We start from the raw sequence: 25,553 nt of genomic DNA on the forward strand, positions 1-25,553 counted from the left end.
CTCTCATTGGTCAGAAGCGGCGTGAGGGGCGGGGTCTGCGCGTGAGGGGGCGGCCCCGAGCCTGGAACTCCGCCCCCTGGTCCCTCGTTCGGGACTAGCCTACCGGGGCTGCCCAGGCGTGCGCTGGGCGTGCGGTGGTTACTCTGGTTACTGCGGAAGCGCCTGGCTGGGGAGGGCGGCCGCCGCCCGCGTGGGATGCTGGCGAGGAGGCCGTCGGGAACCGCCGCCGGGCTTTGAGCGAGGCTCCCTGTAGACTGCCCTTCACCCGAGAGGCCGCCGAGTCGCGGGTCGGCAGGCTCGGGGCAGGGAATCAGACCTGCGGAGGAGCGCCGGCGCCGCGCCGCCGAATCCGAGGCCTCCTTTTGTCGGGGAGGCCGTCCGGGCATTCCGCCGGGGGTGCTGGGCAGGGCCGCCGTCCGGGAGTCAGACTCCCGCGTTGCCGGCAGCCCCTGCGCCGCTCCTGCCGGGCGATCGCTGTCCGCGGAGGCGAGCTTTCCCGGCGCCGGGTGCCTGCCCGACTCCCCCGCCCTTCCTACGGGCACCTGCTGCTGCCGGCGGGAAGAGAAACGTTTCCCAGCAGGACGAGCTGGACGTCGAAATACGCAGCCGCGCCTGCCAGCGCCCCGCGGGAGACCATCAGAAGGGAATGTGCGGATCGCCCGAAGGAGGAGAGTGTCTGATCCGGAGGGAGCTCCTGGAGCGGGAGAAATTTAAGTGCTGCTTTCTAATTCCTGTACAGTTTAAACCTTAAGGCTGTTTGTCCTGTATGTGATTTTAAATTTCGGTCTCTCACTTGTACTCCTGTGGCCGTGGTTACTGGAGTTTGGCCGGTGCCCCTTGTCCTTTTGGTACTACAATTTGGCAAGAGCCTCTAATTGCCAAAATTCCACAGGGGGAAAAAGAAAACGAATTTCAACTTCGGTACTACCAAAGAAGCTTTTGGAATCATGTGGACTTTTCTCGGCATTGCCACTTTCACCTATTTTTATAAGAAATGTGGGGACTTCATCACTTTGGCCAACAAGGAGCTCCTCTTGTGCGTTCTGGTGTTCCTGTCGCTGGGCCTGGTGCTCTCGTACCGCTTTCGCCACCGAAATGGGGGCGTCCTGGGGCGCCAGCAGAGCGGCTCTCACTTCGCCCTCTTCTCGGATATTCTCTCAGCTTTGCCACTTATTGGCTTCTTCTGGGCCAAGCCACCCGCTGGATCAGAAAAGAAGGAGCAGTTAGAGTCCAGGAGGGTAGGTTGACTTCAAAGACGGTAAATGAATGTCTTATTTCAAAATGAGGACTGGGCTCCCTCAAGTTTTCTTTAAAGGGCAAAATTTGGCAGCTTAGATACTCTAGTATAACTTCTCATTTAAAGTTCTAAAACCCTATGCCTTGGCCACATCCTTGGTAATAGGAAAGATTGAAAACATTTGTTTAATTTACCATCGATTGATCCTCACATGGGGTTGGATATCCACTTGATTAGGAAACACCTAATCAATGTTAGAATTTCCTTTTGAAGGAGAATTGAATCACTGTTGCTGATGGGAAAATGTGGTTTGTTTAAATCCTTGGGTAAGTTTTGTATTTATACCTAAGAAGAAAGAAACTTGTTGCAGGTAAGTCCACTGCTTATAAGCAATCGCTGACTTGGGATAGTGACAGAACATTTTAAATGGACATTTTAAAGCTTTGGGCGAAGAGCCCTTGTCCCCTAGTCCATGGAGGCATTGAGTGAATTAGTGCGGTGAATAGCTGAGTGATGTCCACAGTGTGTTAGGGTCCCCAAATCAGGGGCCAGTCTTAAAATACATGTGAAGTTATGACGTGTGAAGGGAGTGGAGGAGGCCAGCGGTAGATGAGGGGGACAGGTCATAGAGGCCACGTCTTAAAGGCACTATTTGCCATTGGTGTTTGGACTTTTTCTGAGAGCACTAGAGATTTTAAGCCTGAAGTAAATATGCTTGATATTTGACTTCTTAGAAAGAACATTCTAGTTGCGAAATGCAGAATGATTATAGGGGGTACAAGAAAGGAAGCAGGAATATCAGGCGAGAGACTCAGCAGGAGACCCAGGGAGTGGCTTAGGGTTAGGGTGAATCATGAACAAAGTCATGTAGAGTTCTGGACCTGTATCATTTTGCTGTATGCACAGTGCAGATTAGCAGGGCTTATAGAAGAGAGGGACTTGATTGAGAATTTTTGACTGGGAGACTTTTGGCAAATTGCTTAATTTCTGTAAGAATCAGTTACCTTTTCTAATGGAAGGAGATGGCACCACTCTTGTTGGTAGTTGGGGAATTAAATGATATAATATTTGCAAAATACCTGGTCCATAGACATCTAATAAGTGGTAGTTTTTAATATCAGTCTAAAAGTAGCACACATTTGTTAGGAGGCTTTGGAGGAGTCCTGTTGAATGGCTGGGCGAGCGTGGGTTGAGATGGGATCTGTAATTCTCAATTCGTTTCTGCCTCAGGTAACTTTGGGGTCCCTTGGGGTCACTGAGCACTGGGCCAGGGGCTAGGAGTAGGAAAATTGGGTTGCCAGTAGTGCACGTGGATTCCGTATTGTGAATGCCTCAAACTTTCTCCTTGCTCTTTAGAAAGGAGGGAGTAGCTCAGTGTGGTCTGCTGAGCATTAAGTTACTGTTTGTATTTCCTCTATTTTTTTTTTTTTTTTTTTTTTTGTGGTGTTGGGGATTGAACCAGGGCCTTGTGCATGCAAGGCAAGCACTCTACCAACTGAGCTATATCCCCAGCCCTGTATTTCCTCTATTGATGAGACTCTGAAAGACTTATTCCATCAAGAGCTCTTCTTCCAGGTGAGAGGGCAGGTGTGTGTGTGTGTGTAAAAGAGGAAAACTTTTAGGGAGAAAAATCTAATGAGAAATGGTTAATGTGACAAAGGGGAGTGCTTGTCTTGCTCCTAGAACAGTATTTAAATATAATCAGTTGTTCTAGCCATTGAGAGTGATGGGAGGAAGGCCTCAGCCCATTATAGAGGTAAGAGAATGCTGGGCGAGCATTAGAATCACAGAGCGTCTAAAATTCCAATGGAATTTAGCCTTTGTCACCTTCCTTTTTTGGTGTGAGTTCTTTTGCTAGAACCTTTTGAATGACAGATAGTCTCACCTTAATCATTAAGGTGAGAGAACTGGAAGGAAGATGGTTCCTTGCAATTCTGTATCTGCTGTGTGTATTCAAATCTGTTACTCCACCTACCAAGAACAAATACTTGCGACTTGATTGAATTACTCTTTTAAAAAACTTACACTAATCCTCAGTGGACATAAGTCTTTCAGAAGAGGACTTTTTCATCCTCTATAATCAAAGTAAAAGTTTTTTGCTGTCTAATAGGTTTAATGTTTTCCCTTATCCCTAAATTGGAGGACCAACTGTTTGACTAGGCACTAAAAAGAGGATTAGGATGGGGGGTTGGAGAAGGAAGGAACAAACTAAATATGTGCTTGTATGTTAAGGACTAAAATTGTTAAGTCAAACCCCAAGGAGCAGTATGAGTTGTTCTGTTCTTTATAATTTTATTGATTAATTAATCCTCAATTAATAGATCTGTATCCTGGATTTGACAGTCTTTTTGTTGTATCAAATTAATTTTAGATAGATTTTTCCAGTGAAAATCTAGGAGGATAAATATCTTTAGAAACATCTAAGAAGGCTGGGTGTAGAGGAGCATGCCTGTAATTCCAGACACTGGGGAGACTGAGACAGGAGGATTGCGAGTTCAAAGCCAGCCTCAGCAACTTAGTGAGACCCTGTCTCAAAATAAAAAATAAAAAGACCTGGGGACATGGCTCAGTGGCTGAGCACCCCAGGGCCCCAGGGGTTAATTTCCAGTATCAAAAAGAAATATCTAAAAGGTACTGAATAGTGGGTAACATGAAGTTAAATTAGAAGTTGCAAGAGATTTTCATCTTATAGATGCTCAGTATATACTTGAAGAATTGAGTAATTAATGATAGAATTTGCTCTCTAATATGTCTTTGAATCCTTTTTTAGGCATTTATTATATTTAGCTGGGTGTACATATCTACATATATCTGTATTACCAGTATTTTCTAAATAACATGTTTGGACAAAGGAATATATATTTAATTTTATTGAGATAATATTTTGTATTCAGTATTTTTATATGACTGACTTTTATTTATGGTCTAGATTTTAAAATGTGGCAGTTTGCAAGGTGCCATGGCGCACACTTGTAATCCCAGTGGCTCTGGAGGCTGAGGCTGGAGGATTGTGAGTTCAAAGCCAGCCTCAGTAGCTTAACAAGGCCTTAAGCTACTCAGTGAAATGCTGTCTCTAAATTAAATATAATAAAGGACTGGAGATGTGGCTCCATGGTTAGGTGCTTCTAGGTTCAATCCTATTACAAAAAAAAAATTTTTTAAAGTAGCAGTTCATTTGGTTAATAAAGTTCAGTGCATCTATATGGTGGTAGTGTGATATAAAGCTACAAATTTGGAAACATAATTGTCTTTTTTATTAAACAGCACAGAAAAGGAAACAATATTTCAGAAACAACCTCAGTAGGAGCAGCTACCTCTGTATCAACATCTTCTCTAAATGATCCAGAAGTTATCATCGTGGGATCTGGTGTACTTGGCTCTGCTTTGGCAGCAGTGCTTTCCAGAGATGGAAGAAAGGTGACTGTAATTGAGAGAGATTTAAAAGAACCTGACAGAATAGTTGGAGAGTTCCTGCAGCCAGGTGGTTGTCATGTTCTGAAAGACCTCGGTCTTGGAGGTAGGTTCTGTGGATAATCATGAGAGTCATGTAGTGGCACTGTCCACTGTAGACTATTCTATGGCTCATAAACAGATACTCCATTTTATTTTCATTTTTAGCAGTAACTATATTCTCTGGGCATGGTGGCACATGTCTTTTTCCCAGTGACTTGGTGGAGGCTAAGGCAGGAAGATTGCAAGTTCAAGACCAGCCTCAGCAATTTAGCAAGGCCCTAAGCAACTTAGTGAGACTCTGTCTCAAGATAAAAAATAAGAAGGGTTGGGGGTATAGCTCAGTGGTTTAAGTGCCTCTGGGTTCAATTCTTGTTACCAAAATAAATAAATACAGTAAATAAAATTAACTATATTCACTTACCAACAAAATTGTATGAAAATGAGAGCAAAGGAGAAAATAACGAGTTGTATGAGGAGATATGAAGTAGACTTAATGATACGTAATGAAATGTCCACAAAATTGTAATGGTCCAAATTAAGGACTTGGGGGCTGGGTGGTAGCTCAGTGGTGAAGCACTTGCCTAAGCATGTGTGAGTCCCTGGGTTTGATCCTCAGCACCACATAAATAAACTTAATAAAGGTATTGTGTCCATCTACAACTAAAAAAATAGAATAAAAAATTAAGGACTTGGAAAACTCAGAATGGGGACATGAAATTTGGCACAAGATGAAGAGCTGCTCAGGAGACTGAGATAACAGGATGCAGGTTTGAGGCTGGCCTCAGCAACTTAGGGAGAACCTGTCTCAAAATAAAAAGGACTCAGTGGTAGAATGTCTGAGTTCAGTCCCCAATACCAAAATAGGAAACTGCCATTCGGGGAGTTTTGTGGAGCATGTGTACCTATTCTAGTGTTATTACCTACTCTACTGGGTTTAAACCTGGTCATTCTACCTCTGAGCTACATTCCTGTCCTTTTTTCATTTTATTTTGAGACAGGGTCTGGCTAAGTTGCCCAGGCTGTCCTGGAACTTGTTTCTGCTGCTTCAATCTCCTGGGTAGTTGGGTAGAATCTTTTATTTAAGTATGGTTCAGCCAGTGCTTTTTATGCACCAGTCATTTTCATTTAGGGAACATTTATTCACTGCCTTCCTTGTGTGAGGTGCTGCACTGGTTACCAAGGATATACCGGTGAACAAGGCAGACAAACTGTTCTTGAGAAGCAGAGTATGCCCAGGCCATACAAATAGCTTGCTTGGTGTGTGGTAGGAAGCGTGGTGTATTAATTAAAAGCACTGATTCTGGAACTAGATTGCCTGGGTTCACATACTAGCTCTGGCTCTTAAAGCTGTGTGACCTTGACTAAGAATCCACCTTTAAACTAAGTAACTGGAACTTCTGTGTATTAATTGCCTTATTTTTAAAATGGCATACTGTGAATCTCTGTTTCATTTGTTAAATTATGAGGCTAACTTAATTTATATGCATCTTTAAAGCATTCAGAACAGTGCCTGTCATATTGTAGGCCCTAATATGTGTTTGCTCTTTGGTTTAAGGAACTGAAAAGGAGACTAATGTAACTAGAAAGTACTGGATGATATAACTAGAAAAGATTGGCATGAGAATTAAGTTTGGGGAGGTAGGCAGCTCCCAGATCATGTGGGCCTCAAGATCAATGGACATGATCTCCTTTTTCCTCTAAAATAGTGGCTTCAAGCTTGTAACAGCTACTTACAGTAACACATTTAGTGCTGTGCCTCAATATATCATATATCTTTAATCTGACAGAAAATTCCCCCCTTTTTTTTGTGATGCTTGGAGAGGAAGTCCAGAGCCTAATGCATGCTGAGCACTTGCCTTACCACTGAGCTACATCCCTAGCCATGGAATTTGTTTTAGTTTGCCTTTTAAAATGGTCTTCATGATTTTACCTAAGTATACAATTCACAATTCAAAATTTGTTTCATAGTTCACTATTTGGTTATATTCTACCATTTGTAGAATGGTATTTTTTAAAAATACAGGAATACAGTATGGAGACTAGACTATAAGATTATGACATTGGGGTATGGAGTCAAGCTAGGAGTCTAGGGAGACTCATTGCTAAGTTCAAGTGACAGATGATGGAGATTTGGACTAGCATGGTCGCAGAGAATATAAAAACAAGTGGACCGATTCATGATAAAATTAAGAGACAGAAGTGTCATGGCTTACAAAAGGATTGATGTGAGATAGGAGGGATAGGGTGGTATCAAAAGTGAATCCTAGGTTTTGCCTTGAGCATCTTGTAGATGGTGGTACCATTTGCTTATAGGACCAGGAGAGGAGCAGGTACAGGGGGACATTTGGGTAGAACCTATCAAACTATCCAAGAGGAGATGTCAGATTACACATGTGAGTCTTGAGTGCAGAGGAGCAGTTTGTGCTTACTGACTGGACTCATACATTTCAGAGCTGCCAGCATGTTTGTGGTGTTTGCAAGCTGGGGCACTGATTGAGATCACCTAAAGGGAATGCTGGCAGAAAAGAGAAGACACAATAAACTTGAATAAAGAATAAAGACACAGTAGTCCTGGGAAACTGATATTTAAGATTGTAGCAGAAGGGAAGCAGGCAGAAGAGACTGAGAAGGAACTGGCAGAATGGTAGAAGAAAGCCAGCATCGTTTGATGTCATTTAATCCAACAAAGGGGAGTGTTTCTGGTAGGAGGGACTGGGTATCAGGAAATGAAAGGACAGCTAAACCTTCTTTGCTGGTAAAGGGTCAGGCAAGGTAAGTATAGACAATGACCACTGGATGTGGCAAGTTTTGACATTGACAAGAAAACTGAGACTGAAATGGATTGGAGATTTAAAAATTTGAGACTAAAAACTATTCTTGAGGAGGTTTTTGTTTTTGTTTTTTCTTTTTGGTATCAGGGATTGAACCCAGGAGTGCTTAACCACTGAGCCACATCCGCAGCCCTTTTTTATGTTTTATTTCAGAGTCTTGCTAAATTGCTGAGGCTGGCTTTGAACCCGTGATCCTCCTGTCTCAGCTTCCCAAGACGGAGCCACGGTGCCTGGCTTGAAGATCTTTTCTAATAGCATAGCAAGGACAGTAGTGAGATGGGGTTGTGAGGAAAAAGAGGTGTTTGGACTTGGGAATATATATGATTGAGAGGGAGAAACTTGATGCAAGAGAGGTAGGAGGTGACTAAAGGAGTGACATTCATTCAACAAGTATTTATTTAAGTATTTTCTGTATGGCACGTTCTGTTGCCCTAGATGCCAAGGGTATAGTTGGAAAAAAACAGACAAATGTTTATATTTTATTTCAGCCCTCATGGAGAATACATCCTAGTGGGTAGTGGGGAGGGAATGATAAAAAGATAAATAAAATTTAGAGTATATGGAATATATCTATGAAGCTTATACAGGCTTTAGAGAAAAATCAGAAAAGGGGGATAGAGACTTGGGGGATGGGTACAGTTTCAAAGAGTGAGAAGATGACATTGCGTAAAGAACCCAGGGAGGGGAGGGAGTGAGCCCTGGTCACACATGGAGGGAAGGAGTTCCAGGCAGAGTTTATCAAGTGGGAAAACCTTGCCTTCTGGAAAGAGCCAGCCTGGCCTGTTCGTCGGGGTGGTGTGAGTGTAGCTGGCTAAGGGTTAGATGGAAAGGAGAAGGCTGGAGCCCAGAGGACTGTGCTGCCCACTCAGGATTTGGTTTGTACTCTGAAAGGAAGCCATTGGAGAATTTTAAGAAGAGTTACTAAATCTCATGCTTTAAATGTTTGAAAGTGTTATAATAAAATTATTCTGATTCTATTGTGGCAAAGATTGTAAAGTGGTGAGGTCAGAAGGAGGGATGTCTGTGTGGAGGTTATTGCAGAATCAGAACAAGGTTGCAGCAGTGGAGATGTGGGAAGCAGACACATTCTGGAAGTGTCTGTTGAAAGAAGTGGTAGGACTCACTGATGAATCACATGGTAGGTGTGTGAGAGAGAGAGGAGTCATGGTACTTAAATGAGGCTAGAAGACGGAGACATTGCCAAGAAGAGGTACAGGACTGGACCCTGGCCCTACTAAGATATAGAAACTAGGGAGGTTTATGGGAGCCAAAAAGGGGGACTGAGAAGGAGCAGCAAGTGAGGAAGAAAAGCAAAGACCCGAAGGACCTTTGAACAAGTGAGAACAAGTGAGCGAGGACTTTTTTACGAAGAAGGGAAGTTCCATCTCTGTCCTTTAAGGTTCTCTAATTACCTCCTTGCATGGTAGGCTTACCTGAGGCCAATGGGACAACGTCCAGAGACAGAATTTAACTTTATATTTGAACATCAGACATGAGAAATTCTTCCGAACTAGTGATAACACAGAATCATCTAGAGATCTAGCCTCACAGGACATCTCCATGGTTGTGCCCCTGTGGATTCTTTTATGCCAAATGCAGTCCCCTTGAGTTTGGACTTCCCAGCATCCAAAATGATAAGGAATAAATTTCTGTTCTTTATATATTACTCATTCTCAGGTATTCTGTTCTAGCAACACAAAACAGACTAGTTGTGACCTGATCACCCAGTAAAGGCCCAATCTCCTCGTACCACTACCCTGGGAGTTAGGGTTTCAATATAGGAATTTGTGGTGGATTGGGGGCACAAACATTCAGACTGTGGCATGTTTAAACATATCACTTTTAATATATGTGCTAAAGTTCACTTTTTTAACATAAATGTATTTCCAATACTATTAACCATTCTTTATCATTATCATTTTAAGCCTATTCATAGTATCTCCTCAATAGGTACTTCATAATGTACTTTACTTTTTGAACTTAGATTAATGTTTAGATTATTTTCAGTTATTCTTTAGATAATATAATAGTGAACCTACTCTTGCATACAACTTTAAAAATTGTTTTAAAATTATGTATTATCTTTAGAATGAATTTCTTAGATGAATTTCTAAGATTAGTACCTCAAAAGGTGTCAACTTCTTCATGTTTGTTGATAATTATTGTTATAATTACTTTCTAAAATGTTATTTATTGCATCACCAGTGTAATGTTAATTTATTTAGTTTATCATAACTTCACCAGCAATTTTGCTGGATATAGTGTCTCCTTCAATTTTTAAAAATCAAGTTTTAAACATTTTTCCTGATGACTGTTCCTATAATGCTTTGCATAAATCGCCCAATACCCTTTTTTTGCCCATTATTATGTGTATAATATTTTCCTGTGATATTAATTAGTACATTTTATATATAATTTTTTTTGTGTTGATGTTTTTCCCAAGGTGTTGTTTTTATCGTTTTCAATTGGTACTTTAAAAATGTTATTTTCAACTGAAAATTTGTTTCTTTTCCAATTGCTTTTACTGATTTAAACTTAAGAAAACCCCCTTTACATGAATCTGATGAATTCAGTGTTTTTTTTTTTTTTCCTGTTAGCTTTTCTATTATTTTCTATTATATGATTTACTAAAAATTATTCTGAAGTTTATTCTAGATCAATTTTATATGAACTCATGAACACCTTTCCATTTGTCTTGGGAAATCTATTTTTTCCATATATATGTATTATATATGTATAATAAATATAACTAAAATATATGATATTTTCACTTACATACCCTTTTAATTTTATTTTCTTCCCTCCTTTTTGGGTGTGTGTATATGTGAAACATCCATTTATCTATATGTTGAAAAAGGCTAAGAACTGAATATGTTCTCTGTCATTGTGGGCAGAACAATTTAAGTCAGGAGAGGATCATGGCTTATTTCATGTTGCATTTTCTTGCTTGTCTTTCTAAGGCAAAGTGGAATTACAGATCTGAAATAATGTGTTATCTTTAAATGGGTCCTCAGATTGCTAAGACTCCATTGTCATCTAGAAACATAAACATTTCTGAAATAGTTATATTAATTGCTTAGTTCTCCAAATGATCTCTTAGCTTTATGAAGTGGAGATTTATTTTCATTGTCTCTGTCCTTGGTACCTAGTATAACTCTGGGCACATTAACAGAATTGATTATTTTGAACTGAATTGTTTTGCAGATACAGTAGAAGGCCTTGATGCCCAGCTTGTAAATGGCTACATAATTCATGATCGGGAAAGCAAATCAGAGGTTCAGATTCCTTATCCTCTGTCAGAAAACAATCAAGTGCAGAGTGGAAGAGCTTTCCATCATGGAAGATTCATCATGGGTCTCCGGAAAGCAGCCATGGCAGAGCCCAAGTAAGATACAGCTTCAAATGTATACTGCTAATGAATTAAATTTGGCCTTTGTTCAAATAAGGTTTTTATACATTTTCATGGAGATTTTAGGCATATTCTAGAACACAGGTATTAATAAAACACAAGTTGCCTTTGTTAAGATCAGATAGAGAATTTTCATTTGAATGACAGAACTGTAGATGACTAAATAAAAATTGTGATTTTTTAATTCAGTTGAAATTTAGAGGATGGATATACTTGTTATAACTAAGGCATACATTCATTCCCATTTGGGAATTTGTGTTTGTGGTTAAGATATCTATTATAATAAGTCAGGACCGAGGACTGCAAGAACTTTCTGTTCCCTTCTCACTGAGAACCTTGTGTGACTGGAGTGGCTGCTGCTTTTGATTATTAACTTAGTATTTGCCTGTAACTTTTAAATTCTGTAGTTAAGGAAATTTTGAACATGAGGACACTCATGGTTGACATAGACTTAAGTGTGTTGACAAACCAGGTGAAGTAAGTGGACCTGGAAATAGAAGGTTCATTGTATGAAAATGGAAAAATGCAGAGATTTTAAAAATTATCTATGATCTTTATGACTAAAAATAACTATTCCTAATAATTTGTTGTTCTCCATGTATTTTGTTTTTTAGTAATTAAGATAAAAATCTAATGTTCCTTTTTAAAATACTTTTAATGTCATTTCATCAGTAACATGTATTTATTATGGGTAGATTATAAAATAAAAAACTTAATTCCAAAACTTGCTTTTTAGTATTCTAGATCTTTTTCTATGCACATGGGTGAGCTCACGTAAGGAATGTACCATATGTAATTTAGATTGCTCAAATGTGCTACCACAGCCATTTATTTCTGTTTGTTCATCCTTCAGTGCCAAGTTTATTGAAGGCACTGTGCTGCAGTTGTTAGAGGAAGATGATGCTGTGCTGGGAGTTCAGTACAAAGACAAAGAGACTGGAGATGTCAAGGTGAGGTTTATCCAGTGTCATTTCTTCCTAAGAGATGCTTTTCCTTTTTCTCCTTACCTTTTAAAAACAGCGTACTCATCAGCTTATCTTGACAAAGGCACTGAGTTCTCTGTAAGTCCTGTGCAACAGGAAGGGTTGCAGATTGCAGTGTTGCCTTTACAACCCCACAGAATGCTGTAAAGAACTTTTAAAACAATAACCAACATACTAACTGTTAAAAACCAAAATAAGAAATATACATTAGCAGAGAAGCAAAGAGGAACTAGCAGGAGGAGAAGAGGAAGAAATCAACATAAAACAGATGATTCAGATAAAATGAGCAACTGTTTAAGCAGAAAGACAAAAAGTAAGAGAATCTTTTTTTAAAAAAAGGATTCAGCTGCCTTTATTTAAAAAATGTCATTGTGCTACAATACCCATAACACACATTTATCCTCTTCGCAATTTTTAGGTGTATAGCAAGTGGTGTTATTTTATGCACATTATTATAGGCAGAAGTAGGAGGCTCTTTGGGGAAAATAACAGAATAGTTTCTAGCATGTGCTTATGTTGGTATAGTAAGGAGGGAGGTCCTAAGGGCCCGCCTGGGCTGCTCTATCAGTTCATGACCCCATCTAGAAATTGTCCTCTAATACAGAGTTTGCAGGTATTTCTTTGCTCATAGTGTAGTAATATCAATACATACATAGCCATTTATAAAAATTCTTCTACACCCTAGCCATTGAATTAAAAGCACTATGTGAAGTTTGAAAAATTCCAGAATGAATCTGACTAGGCCTTGAACTTTGTATGAGATTGAGTCTTCTGTGGCCCATGATTGCCTTGTATCTGTTTCCCCTTCTTGTCCATCAGAGTGGAGAGTGCTCCACCCTGGTTTCAGGGTTTATCCTCAGGAACTCAGAGGAGTCTCTCTAACAATTGGTAGGCAGTATCTTAAGTCCACATAATGCTTCAACTGCCCTTCCTAGAGTTGTCTGATAATATACTTAAATCTGTTCATACACTTTCTTCATCCTGTACTGTGTATATCTCACCATTTAGCTGAGTACTCTCTCTGTGTCTTAGGAACTCCATGCTCCACTGACTGTCGTTGCAGATGGGCTTTTCTCCAAATTCAGAAAAAATCTGGTCTCCACTAAAGTTTCTGTTTCATCTCATTTTGTTGGCTTCCTTATGAAGGTATTGTAAAAGTTTTAATTGTAGAAAAATAAAAGCAACTTAAAATTTGAAAATGATTTAATACTTTATATTGATTTTTTTTTTTAGAATGCTCCACAGTTTAAAGCCAATCATGCTGAACTTCTTTTAGTTAACCCGAGTCCAGTTCTCATCTACCAGATTTCATCCAGTGAAACTAGAGTACTTGTTGATATTCGTGGAGAAATGCCAAGGAATTTGAGAGAATACCTGTTTGAACAAATATATCCCCAAGTACCTGGTAAGAAATAGGATTTTACTTTCATTGTAATCTCCAGTCTGAAAGCCAGTCTCACAAAAAGCTCTCTGTTTCCCATTCTCCTTAAAGCTGTGTCTAAAACAGTCTGTAGACAAGCATGGCAGGTGGCAAATGCTTCCAGTCAGCCAGATTCTCTGGTACTGAACTACTTATACTGGTGCATAAAAAAGTGAAAACAAGCTAAATTTTTTAAAAAGGTAGTTCCAATGTGTTTTTGTGATAATTGAAGACTAGACATCCAAACAGTTGTTAACATTGTCATGTGTAGTATTTTTTTGGTAGTCTAGACAGCTATTAAGGTCTTTGAATTCTTAAAATATCTCATTCTATTTTTGTACTTGATTTTCATAGTAATGGTAGCTATCACTAATTGCAAGTATACCACATAAGTGTTTTACAAATATAATTGCTTTTAATCTATCATGCACCCTATGAGGTGGGCATCATCTTTGTTCCCATTTTACGCGAGAGAAATAAAGTTCAGAGAGATTACTTAGCTTCTCCCAGGATAAGCTATAGATTGTGTATCCCTTATCCATGTATTTTTCAGATTTTGGGACATTTGCACAGTCTTTACAAAAATCTGTAATACATAATGCTTTCAAATCTGAAATTTTTAGAGTGTCATGTCAGTGCTCAAAGAGTCTCAGATTTTGGATTAGGGATGTTCAACCTGTATTAGTGGTCACAGAGCCAAGGCTGATATCAGGGCTGACTGGCTCATGCATGCCTGCTCCAACGTGCCTGCCCCTAGTACATGAGAGTTATAAGTGATCTTCAAGGTCATTTTTGTTTTGAGTTGAATACAAAGGCTTTATGAGATTTTTAGATATCTTATATACTACTAGTTTTTTTTTTTGAAAATGGAAAGAGGGGCTGGGGAGATAGCTTAGTCGATAGAGTGCTTAATGCCCTGGGTTCGATCCCCAGCACCGCAAAAAAAAAAAAAAAAAAAAAAAAAAAAAAAAAAAGTTCTCTCTGAAAATGGAAAGAGGTAGAAAAGAAACGTAAATTGTTAAGAATGTTGTTGAAAGTGCTGGAGTTGTGACTCAGTAGTAGAGTGCATGATAGCATATGTGAGGTCCTGATTATGGTTCAAACCCCAGCATGTGGAAAAAAATTTTTTTAACAAAAAATTGAAGGAAAACTCTGCCTGTTAATCGTGATAATAGAAAACTATCTTTGGTATGAGTACCTTTAAACAAAAATTCTGCTTTTAGTTGTTATTTTTTAAACTAGGTGGAACCATTCTGTTTAGCTAACTAACAAGATAGTAACAGAAATAAAGTGAAATAAAGTAGACAAATTTTTAGTAATGACATTGAAATATATGTGTATAGAAACATTGGATACATTTTCATCCAGTTAAGCCACTTCTAAAGCTTTTAGCTGGGAAAATTACATATATATATATATATTTAGGAAAAGAATTCGTCCATTATCTGACATTTTTAGCATTTATTTTTCTTTTATCGTAGATTTGGTGTTTTTGTTTGTTTTCTGCAATCTAGAGGTTAATTGGAATAGACTGCCCTGAAATCATGAACAGGAACTATTTGTAGGTTTATATAAATACTGACTAGAATACTAAGATTCTACTCCTTGTATGAATGTGATAATTTTGACAGACTTTCTGTTCCTTCACTCTCATACTGGGGACTGTATGACAGTTCACTTTCCATACAAGTAGAAGCACAGAACTTTTAATGTGTCTGAGAGATGAGTTAATCCAATCATTTCATTTTATAGATAAAGAAACTGAAGCACAGACAGGTAGAGCTGGCCTGTGCCTCTCAAGCTGATTCTTTTTCTAGTATGTTATTTATGAATTGATGTAGTATATTTCATCTAATATTATCAGAATATGTTGATTACAATAAATTAAATATTGACAATGGTTAGTTAACATTTGGAAGAGAGGTGGGTGTCTTTCTCCCTGTCTCATCTGATTTTTGTCTCACCTCCTCTAATTTCTTTGTTCTTTCAGCTGTATACCTATTTTCATCAATTTTCTTAGATTCCTTAGTCATTCCTTAGCATGACGTGCTCAATGAATAACTTGATTAATAAAACAACTAATTATTGATTTGTGCTTAATAATTTAATAAAATAACTAATTAGTTCTTGCTTTATCACATGGATATATGTAACGACCATAACAGATGTGTAGTAGGTATTTGTGTATTTGTGTACTTAGTAGTTTTAAATTGAAATGTTATAAACTATACATTTATTATAGATCACCTGAAAGAACCATTCCTTGAAGCCATTCAGAATTCTCGTTTGAGAGCTATGCCAGCAAGCTTCCTTCCTCCTTCACCAGTAAACAAACGAGGTATTGTCTTGTTGGACTTACTTTGTAAAGGAATCAATATTCCCAGTGACGTATGTGATTAAGTGTATAGTGTTGTGAGTAGCACATGGGATGTAGAATTGGCTACTATGGATTAATTCATTAATGATACCACAATTAATGTTATGATATACTTGGCTAGTGCTTAATATTGACTCTGTTTGAGTCACTGGGGATACAGTAGTTAAAAGCCAGTCCTTCCCCTGGAGAAGACAATTTTCTAGTTAGTAAATAAGATAATTTCACAGTTTGTGGCTGGAGTTCATGGTAAGAGCCCGTTCATGGCACCGCAAGGAGGGAGCAGTTGGAGTGGGAGGACGGGTTAGGCAGGACATTGCTGAGGAAATGGAGTTGAAGTCGTGTCTGGAGGATGAGTGGGAGATCGTTGGATGGACTGTGAGGTGAGGGACTTGGAAGTAGAGGGAAGAGCATCTGCAGAGGCCCCACTCCTGAGAAATGTGGCACTGTCCAAGGACCCAGATACCTGTGACTGAGCCTAGGGTGGGTATCACATTGGTAGATGGTGGGATATATGTGTATCATTTAGCTTTAAGACTATAGGCAGTGGAAATCATTGAGAAATTTTTTTGGTAGCAGTCTTGTTGAGATATAATTCACAAGACATTCAGTCCGCCCATTTAAAGTACAGTTCAGTGGTTTTTAAGTGTGTTCACAGGTATGTGCAATCATTACCACTTTCAAAGTTAGAACCCAACCTCATTAGCAGTCACTTCCCATTTCTCCTAACACCCAGTTGTTGGCTACTACTAATTTACTTTCTATGTCTAGATTTGCCAAGTCAGAATATTTTCTATGAATTTATTTCCTATAAGTGAACATATTTAATGTAAGGAAATATATTTCCCACATGTGGTCCTTTGTAATTGGCTTTCCACTTAGCATAATGATTTTTGTGTGCTTTGGTTCATTTTTTTAGGTTCATTGGTGTTGCGGTATATGTCAGCCCTTCTTTTGTTGTTATGGCAAATCACACTCCATTGCATGGACATATCACATTTTGTTTATCCATTCATCAGTTGTTAGGCACTGGGGTTATTTCCACTTTTGGGTTATTACAAACAATGCTGCTGTAAATATTGTGTACACAAGTTTGTGTGTGGACATGTGTTTTCATTTTTCTGGAGCATATCCCTAGGAGTGTTGTTGTTGGGTCATAAGGTGACTCGGTTTAACTTTTTGAGGAATTGCTAGACTATTTTCCAAAGCAGCTGTCCCAATTTATATTTCCATCAGCAACATAAGAGACTTCCAGTTGAAATTCTTGACATTCGTTTTTTTTACTCTCAGCCATCCTTAATATACTGGTGTGAAGTGATAGCTCATTCTTTTGATTTGCATTTCTCTCGTGGATAATGAAGTTTAATATTTTTTATTTGGTTGTAGTCTGTTTAACTTCTTTGAAGAAATATCTATTCAGATTTTATAATTTTTAAATTTGACAAATTAAAAAATTTTTTTCTTTATCTTTCTTTTGCTTTTTGGTACTGGGGATTGAACTCAGGGCCATGGGCCACTGAGCCACATTCCCAGCCCTATTTTGTATTTTATTTAGAGACAGGGTCTCACTGAGTAGCTTAGAGCCTCACTTTTGCTGAGGCTGGCTTTGAACTCCCAATCCTGCCTCATCCTCCTGAGCTGCTGGGATTACAGGTATGTGCCACTGTGCTCAGCTAAATTTAAGAAAATTTAATTGAGTTTTGAGAGTCTTTTATGTATTTTAGATGCAGATTCCTTATCAGATTCCTTATCGTGATTTGCAAAATTTTCTCATTGAGTTTTCTTTTCATTTTTCTTTATGGTATCTGTTGGAGTATGTAAGTTTTCAGTTGTCATGAAGTTTGGTTTACTTTTCTTTTGCTTGTTCTTCTTTTAAAAATTTTATTTTTTGTTTTTAGATATACATGACAGTGTATTTTGGCATATTGTACATATATGGAGTATAACTTATTAGGATCCCATTCTTGTGCTTGAACATGATGTGGAGTTATACTGGTTACATATTCATATATGTACATAGGAAGGTTACATTAAATTCATTCTACTGTCTTTCCTGTTCCCATCCCCCTGCTTCCCTTCATTCTCCTTTGTCTAATCCAGTGATCTTCTGTTCTCCCCCCACTTCCATTGTGTGTTAGCATCCACATGTCAGAGAGAACATCCAGCTTTTGATTTTATGGGATTGGCTTATTTCTTACCTGTGCTTTTGATGTCATTTTGAAGAATGCTTTGCCCAATACAAAGTCACAAAGATTATATTTCTATATTTTCTGCTAAGGGTCGTGTAGTTTCAACTTTTACATTTAGGTCTTTGATCTTGAGTTAAATTTTGTGTTATGTATGGTGTGAGGAAGGGGTTCAACTTCATTTGTATGTGGCTATCCAGTTGTTCTAGTACCATTTGTTGAAAAGATTCTTCATACCTCATTGAATTGTCTTGGCCCTTTTATCAAAATTCAGTTGACTATAAAGGGAAGTGTTTATTTCTTTAAGCAATATTTTGTATTTTTCTATTTCCTTTGTTACATTTCTTCCTACACATTTTACTTCTTTTGATGCAATTGTAATGGAATTGCTTTCTTAGTTTCATTTTAAGATTCATCGTGAATATGTAGGAATATGGTTGACTTTTAATTTTTATTTATTGATACATGGGATTGAATTTAAAGGCACTCTACTACTGAGCTACATCCCCAGCCTCTTTTTACAATTTTGAGACAGGGTCTCACTAGGTTGCCGAGGCTATCCTTGAACGTGGAATTATCCTGCTTCAGTCTTGTGAGCCACTTGGATTACAGGCTCCTGAAAAATGCAGTTGGTTTATACATTTTTATTCTGTATCTTGAAATCTTATCGAACTCATTTATTACTTTTCATAGTTCATTGAAAAGTTTTAAGTTGGTGGCATGATTAGATTTTTATTTTAGAATTATTACTCTGATGTTGTGGAAGATGATTTGGAGGAAGGTTCAGACTAAAACATATAGTGAGGCTACTTATTCCATGTGAGTCATGATAAAAGACCGGGACTAGGGTTGTAAACAGAAAGTAGGCAGTGGGTTTGGGTGACATCTAGGATATAGACTGTGTAGAACTTGGTGATTAACTGGATATTTTAGTAAGAGAAAGTGAGATCTATTGATAGATTCCAGGTTTCAGCTTATGTAGTTTAGCCAGCCATCTGCTGACACAGGAATAGGAAAGAGAGTTAAGTTTAGGGAAGCGTGGGGAGGAGTGGCGAGTTGGACACACTGGGTATGAAGTGTCAGTAGGGTGTTTGGGGATGTGTGGGGAATACCACTGGAAACACAGGTCTGGAGCCCCAAGAGAGGTTGTCTGGGAGCCTCAGTACACTGTGCTTCTGAACATAAAGATTGCAGCCTGTTACAGAGACACATGCATAAGAAACTACAAACCAATAAATAAAAAAAGCAAATAAGAGGGAAGCCAATACCAAGTTGAAGTAAACAGTGTGCCATGGGAGTATGTCTCACTGGCAGGATTGGGGATATTCCATACAAAAGGCAGAAAAAAAGCTGGATTGTGGTTTGTGACTTTAATGAAGGTATTAGAATAATAATTAAATATCTGGATTAACATTTAGAAGTCACCTCTATAAAAATTAATATATATTAGTATACTACAATTAATTATAACTAATTTTTGTTTCATTTGGTTTGTTTTTAGTTAAAAACAAATTAGGTATAAATGTAATATGACTTTACAGAAAAGAATCATCATAATTCTACTACCTTAACAATATTAATCTTATTTTCTGTTTCTATTAGATAAAATTGAATCAGTGCTTTGTTTAAAGGTCACTGTATGTCAAAAGTCATTAAGTAGTTTGACCTCAGGATTAGGAGTCTTCCAGTCTGGCTGCTCATTTAGGAAATGCACTGGGAGCCGAACCGTGGGCTTTTTACTTCTGTGGTTTTGATGCCGGGGAACTAATCAGATGAGTCAGTCAAAGTTTCTGATCTTAATTTAACATCCGAGGACTCTGAGGCTGTTCTGGCTTCTGCTTGAATTGCAGCGTGACTGGGATCATCTTCCTAGGGCCCGCTTTCTCTCCTGAGACCTGTCCAGACATGGCTGTACTCTACACTAGCCTTGAATATTGCTGGGGAACGTCAGAGGCACCTTGATTTTTTTTTTTTTTTTTTTTTTCCTCTCTTGTAGAAGACTTGCTTTTTATGCCTGGATGCCTGTAGATTCTTTTCATTTTATTCACATTTTCTTTTGAAAAAGGTTTTATAAACGTATTGACTCTGTTAGATCTAGAATTAGATTCATGAGTGAGTTGCATGGGGACAGAGACCATACTCTTATTGTCACTGTGTCCCCAGTGCTTGGCAATATTAGGTACCCAATAAATATTGATTGAATCAACTTTTGCCTCAACAAAGTCTAGTCACGGTTTGTTCCTGTTTTCACGCTCTTTTGTATTCTAGCTCATGTCAGTAATGTTTATGTTAACAAAGTGATCATTTTTTTCTTTAGTGTTTTGTCGCAGGGAGTTGCTCATGGTCGGTCTTCTTTCCTCGTAGGTGTGCTTCTTTTGGGAGATGCGTACAATTTGAGGCATCCTCTTACAGGCGGAGGCATGACCGTTGCTCTTAAAGATATAAAACTGTGGAGAAAACTGCTCAAGGGCATTCCTGACCTTTACGATGATGCGGCTATTTTCCAGGCAAGATTTGAGATCATTCCTTAACAAAAATATCTTCCTTTTCTGTCTAGGGCTCAGAGCAGGAGGGCTCTGCTGGGGAAGCTGTGCCTGAGAGTCTGTGCTTCATTATGGTTCTTGGGTAGTCTTGCCCAGGCTTACAGAACCTGAATTGCAACTCGTGAATTTCCTAAGTCTCTGTACTTTAATATTATGTAGCAACAGGTTGCTGTGGGCACTTTGCTCACAGTGGTTGTAAATTTAGCTTCAGCATTATATGTGCCCATTGCTCTGAAAATTTTTTTTTTCTTTTCTTTTTTGTAAGTGATAAACACAAGGCAATATTACTTGCGGACAGTTATCAGGGTAAATTTCAGTTGAGGTGACTATAGATGTCATTGTTTCCCCCTTACTATATAATAAGTGATCTTTTCAATTTTTAGGCCAAAAAATCATTCTATTGGTCAAGAAGAAAGTCTCATTCCTTCGTTGTGAATGTCCTTGCTCAGGCTCTTTATGAATTATTTTCTTCCACAGATGGTAAGTGTAGATTTTTTTTTAATTATCATTACTGAATTGCATAGGAAGGAAACTTAATTAAGAAAGTTAGTAATTAGCCCAGACATCAAAATATTACCCAAGCTGGTAGTTTCTTTAACTTCATCATTATGCAAGATGTTTAGTTTCTAATCATGATGTATTTACCACTTTGGAAGGCTGTTGACTCCCTTAAACAACATTAAAAGTAGTGCCTCAATAATGTTTTCACTGTTTTGAATTTTTCGGATCCAGATTAAATCATACATATCCTCAAATAAGATTGTGATGGGAGGTCTTTCTGGCCATGTATTAAAAGATCGTATGGTACAGTCTTTTTGTGAACACTAGTTTCAATTTCTTTTTAAAGTAATATTTTATAAAACAAATAGGAGCTTCAAATCAAGTCTAGTTCTTCCCCTATTACAATACACAAGCTGCAGAAAGCATTCACCCTTATTTGAAATACTCCTGTGCTTCTGTTTTTGTTTCCATTTCGTAGAGAGGTAATAGTCAATTCATATACAGGTTGAACATTCCTGATCAGAAAATCTGAAATCCAAAATGCTCTGAGCTCTAAGTTCTTTGATGTTGATTACCAAAGGTGGTAACAGTATATATGCTTTCTGTAGCTTCTACGGCCATCAACTCTTACTAAAAGTAAAAAACAACTCATTGATTGTGATTTACAAAACCATTCTTACTAAATTAGCATGGGAGTTAAAATGGCTGGTTGGGCAGATAAAAAGAAAATAAGTTTCGAGTTTTTCTAAGCTGTTCTTTCCAAGCTTTTCTAAGCTCTTGAATTCTTACCAGATAAATTTAAATCTACCAAGAAAACAGCATTTAGGAAATTAATAAAAGATTGGAGGAGGAAAGAACTTTATTGGAACAAAAGTTTACCTACTGCACTCCCTTTTAAAAAGTTCATTTTTTCCATTGCATTGTTTTGTTAAAAAATTAGTTGTAAAGAAAACTCGAGGCATATCTCAAAAAGACAGTGATCTAAACTGCTAGAAAGATTATTATTATACTGTGTTCTGTACACATATAAGGCATTATAATTAGTAACTGTTCAGAGCTGTTCTTTTTAACTTGATAGTTTACTTCTTAGTTACAGATACAGGTTGCACATCTCAGAGGTTCCTGCAATTGTGAGGAATTTGCATACTATTTTGCATTATTTAATGAATTTACAATGAAATCAAAGAAATAACTTTTAAGCAACTTCTTGGGCCTAAATTTTAGTGATCATTTACTGACAGAAACAAGTTCATTCATATTTAATTTACCATATAATGTTGATTGTGGAATTTAAAAGAAATCTTAAGTTGAAATTCTGTTATCTGTAAGATTTGTCATCTGTTCTGTCTTTATTATTTTTTTCTTCCATATTACTAGTACCCTAATATAAATGTGTGACTATTTTGATTAAAAGTAATTTTTCAATTTATTTTAGATTACCTGCATCAATTAAGAAAAGCCTGTTTTCTTTATTTCAAACTTGGTGGAGAATGTGTTGCTGGTCCCGTTGGGCTGCTTTCAATGTAAGTTGTTTTGATGGCTTGAGGATTTTCTTACTACTTTTCAGTTTATACAAATCTTTCTTCCTTACACATTTTTGTCATTTTAATATCCACAAGTATTCCAATCAGAAGGTGGCCCCAAGAATGAAAAAAGGCCACACTTAGCAGTGTGTTACCTCCAGTTAACAGCATTGACCAGAACTGGCTGTTGGGGGAGACTAAAACCCTTGATTAAAATTGAAATTTTAAAGTTGTTTTTTTACCTATGGGTCTGATATGTGGGAGCCATGAGTAATTGATAAATTTGAATTGACTCATGAAGCTCAGTTACTAGTTTTAACAGTGTAGACACATGGTACTATTCTTTGAAAACCAGCAAAGTGAAATTCTTTTGAGTCATTTTACCTTTGTCTAACTGAATATCTGTATACTGACATGTTTTTGAAAAACCTAGACTCCAACAGGCCAGCCATCTACTACTGTAGCCTAGATTCTCAACATTCAGTGACAGAAAACAATTCAACAGAGTGGAGTTTACTCTGAAAGGGAAATGTAGCTATAGAAGAAATTATCATTGCTTGCAGTCATCTGTAACAGACAAACAAGCTTGTAGAGTCCTCTGAAATGTGCAATGTGTGTAAGTGTTATAGATGATATGTAATTGGAACCTTTTATGAGTAAGTTCTAATTTCTGGGTTTTAACTTTTTCTCTTATAGATTGTCACCTAACCCTCTGGTTTTAATTGGACACTTCTTTGCTGTTGCAGTCTATGCTGCATATTTTTGCTTTAAATCGGAACCTTGGATCACAAAACCCCGAGCCCTTTTTAGTATTGGTGCTGTCTTGTACAAGGCGTGCTATGTGATATTTCCTCTAATTTACTCAGAAATGAAGTATGTGGTTCATTAAGCTCAGAGAGGACCACTTGGGACTCAAGCCTTGTGAGAGATTCTGGAAGAGGATGTGGCCACTCTTGGACCAAGACTGGGATTACTTTCTTTGTGACTTTTTTTGTATATAAGCATGTAAATATATGCCTTAATTTTCAATTCCAAATGAAGGGTAAAATAAGTTAGATATTTAAAAGATATGATTGTTACCATAAATTAGCACTAACAGGAAGAACGTCAGTTTTTCTTTTGATTTCAGTATTGGGGATGAGTCATTGGGACATACCAATAAAATGGAGAGTGAACTGTGATGTCTTTGCTGTTTGTCGTGGAGTCCTAGCTGCGTGATAATGGACGGGAGTCGGAGGGATGGCGAGTGGAGAGCAAAACCTATTGTGTTAAACATCTCTGATTTGGGAAAGTTGCCTTAAAGTCTCTGGGCCTTATTCCCCTCAGCTCTCCACCAGGCAGTTTGGTAAGATCCTTTTCTGAGTTCTCTGAAAATATCCCACCTTTTCATGAGTAGCAGCCAAGGGCTTTATAAATCCCACTGTAACACACCAATAAGGCAGGCTGGCAGCGACTTAGGAGGCAGTGAATGGATGGATCAGTGCCAGGACAGCCTGGAACAATGCCTTAAAATCAGTGAAGAATTTACAATAAAATTTTCTTTCCGTTTTTAAGTTTTTTCTTTTACTTGAGAATATACTTGATTGGCCACATCACTAGCAAAATCAGTTTCAGACAGCACTCGTCTTGTTTCGGCAGAGCTCACGGTAGACTCGTTCACTAGATTTTGTGAGATTCCCCTCAGCCTTCTCCCACACTTCTGTTTTCTGATTAAAAACTCATTTCTTAGATCTGGCCTTTGTAGTGGCTGCTGGCTTTCCTTTCACAGAGAACTAAACATCTCACTTTATAAGGTTGACATTCACTGTTAACTGATTCCAAATGGAAACAGGAAGATATTTTGGGGATGTTCCCATGCACCAGCCTTGCAGGGCCTGAGCCTTCCCAGCTCCTTACTTGCAGAGCAACAGCTCACTTAAAGTCCTGCCCTGGACTGGGTGGAGCTCATTGTAGAGCGCTTGCCCAGCAAGCTCGAGCCCCGGGATTTGATCCCCAGCACCAGCACCAAACAAATAAGCAGCCCCCCAAAATCCCAAAACAAACAAAAACCTTCCCTAGGCCTTAATCCCATGTCCATGGGCAGACAGGCTTCCCTTCTCTCTGTGATTCCTGTTAAAATTCTTCCCAATGTCATAGTGAAATAAAGCTTGTAAAGTCACCCCCTCCCCCTGCAGCCCTTTAGTAGCTTAGGATTTGAGGCCTCCTGACAAAAGAAATGACTTATAAAATCAGGAAACCGAAGGAATCCCCCCCACCCCAAATCATCTAGCCCTAAATCTACAGATGAAGGCTGACTTGAGACAAGGTTTAGCCAGTGGCAGGACCAAGCTAAGTTTGCCTCCTGACCACGCCTCAATTCTTCCTCCTTGACAGCTTGCTAAATGACTCAAGCACTTATCAGAATCTGGGTTTTGTTTCAGTTTTCTGTTGCTGTGACAAAAAACCTGAGATAATCAACTTAAAAGGAAGAAAGACTTACTTTGGCTCAGGGTGCTAGAGGTTTCAGTCCTCAGCTGTTTGGCACAGCCACTCAGGGCCTGTACATTGTGGTGAGAGCACATGAACTGATGGATGAAGTCGTTTACTTCATGGGGCAGCTGGGAAGCAGAAGGGCAGGATGGGCCAGGGTTCCCTGTCCCCTTCAAGGGACCCCCCTTCAACCTAACTTCCTTTCACTAGGCCACACTTCCTGAAGGTTCTACCACTTCCTAAGAGTGCCACAGGCTGGTGACCAAGTCTTCAGCACGTGAGCCTTTGGGGGACGTTTAAGAGCTAAACTGTGACATTTAGTCTTTGCTTGTTCCTCTCCTCTCCAGAGGACACTGCTGGCTTCAGGGTCAGAGCAAAACGTCGTCTTTCTTGCTCTCATCCAAGTTTCGAGATCCCAAGTTGCCACAGCAGGATGGCCACTCCCTTTTCAGGATAGTGTTCATGTAGAAGTGAGTAGAGATTTTGAGGTTGTTGTAAGTTAAGGTTATGCTTTTATGAAATCTTTCTTTTTTTTTAAATGGAAAGCAGTTTATGAATAGTGACATGATCTGGAGACTCAGGGGCAGGGAAGGAAGAGGTTGGAAGGAGCTGCTGAGGATAGGG

General features: G+C 38.6%; 1 protein-coding gene across 1 annotated transcript; it reads left to right on the plus strand.

Moving 5' to 3' along the window:
• Positions 1 to 99: 99 nt before the first annotated feature.
• SQLE (squalene epoxidase) lies at positions 100 to 23,641 on the plus strand. The gene is made up of 11 exons (XM_079137600.1): positions 100 to 1,238; positions 4,502 to 4,754; positions 10,726 to 10,906; positions 11,784 to 11,880; positions 12,946 to 13,059; positions 13,147 to 13,318; positions 15,576 to 15,671; positions 20,258 to 20,400; positions 20,820 to 20,916; positions 22,373 to 22,460; positions 23,157 to 23,641. Exons 1-11 carry the CDS (start codon positions 948 to 950, stop codon positions 23,347 to 23,349), a joined length of 1,725 nt encoding a protein of 574 aa, XP_078993726.1. The 5' UTR covers positions 100 to 947; the 3' UTR covers positions 23,350 to 23,641.
• Positions 23,642 to 25,553: the final 1,912 nt, after the last annotated feature.

This window comes from Sciurus vulgaris (assembly GCF_902686455.1).
Source record: "Sciurus vulgaris genome assembly, chromosome: 1".
In the NCBI taxonomy this organism is placed as follows: domain Eukaryota; kingdom Metazoa; phylum Chordata; class Mammalia; order Rodentia; family Sciuridae; genus Sciurus; species Sciurus vulgaris.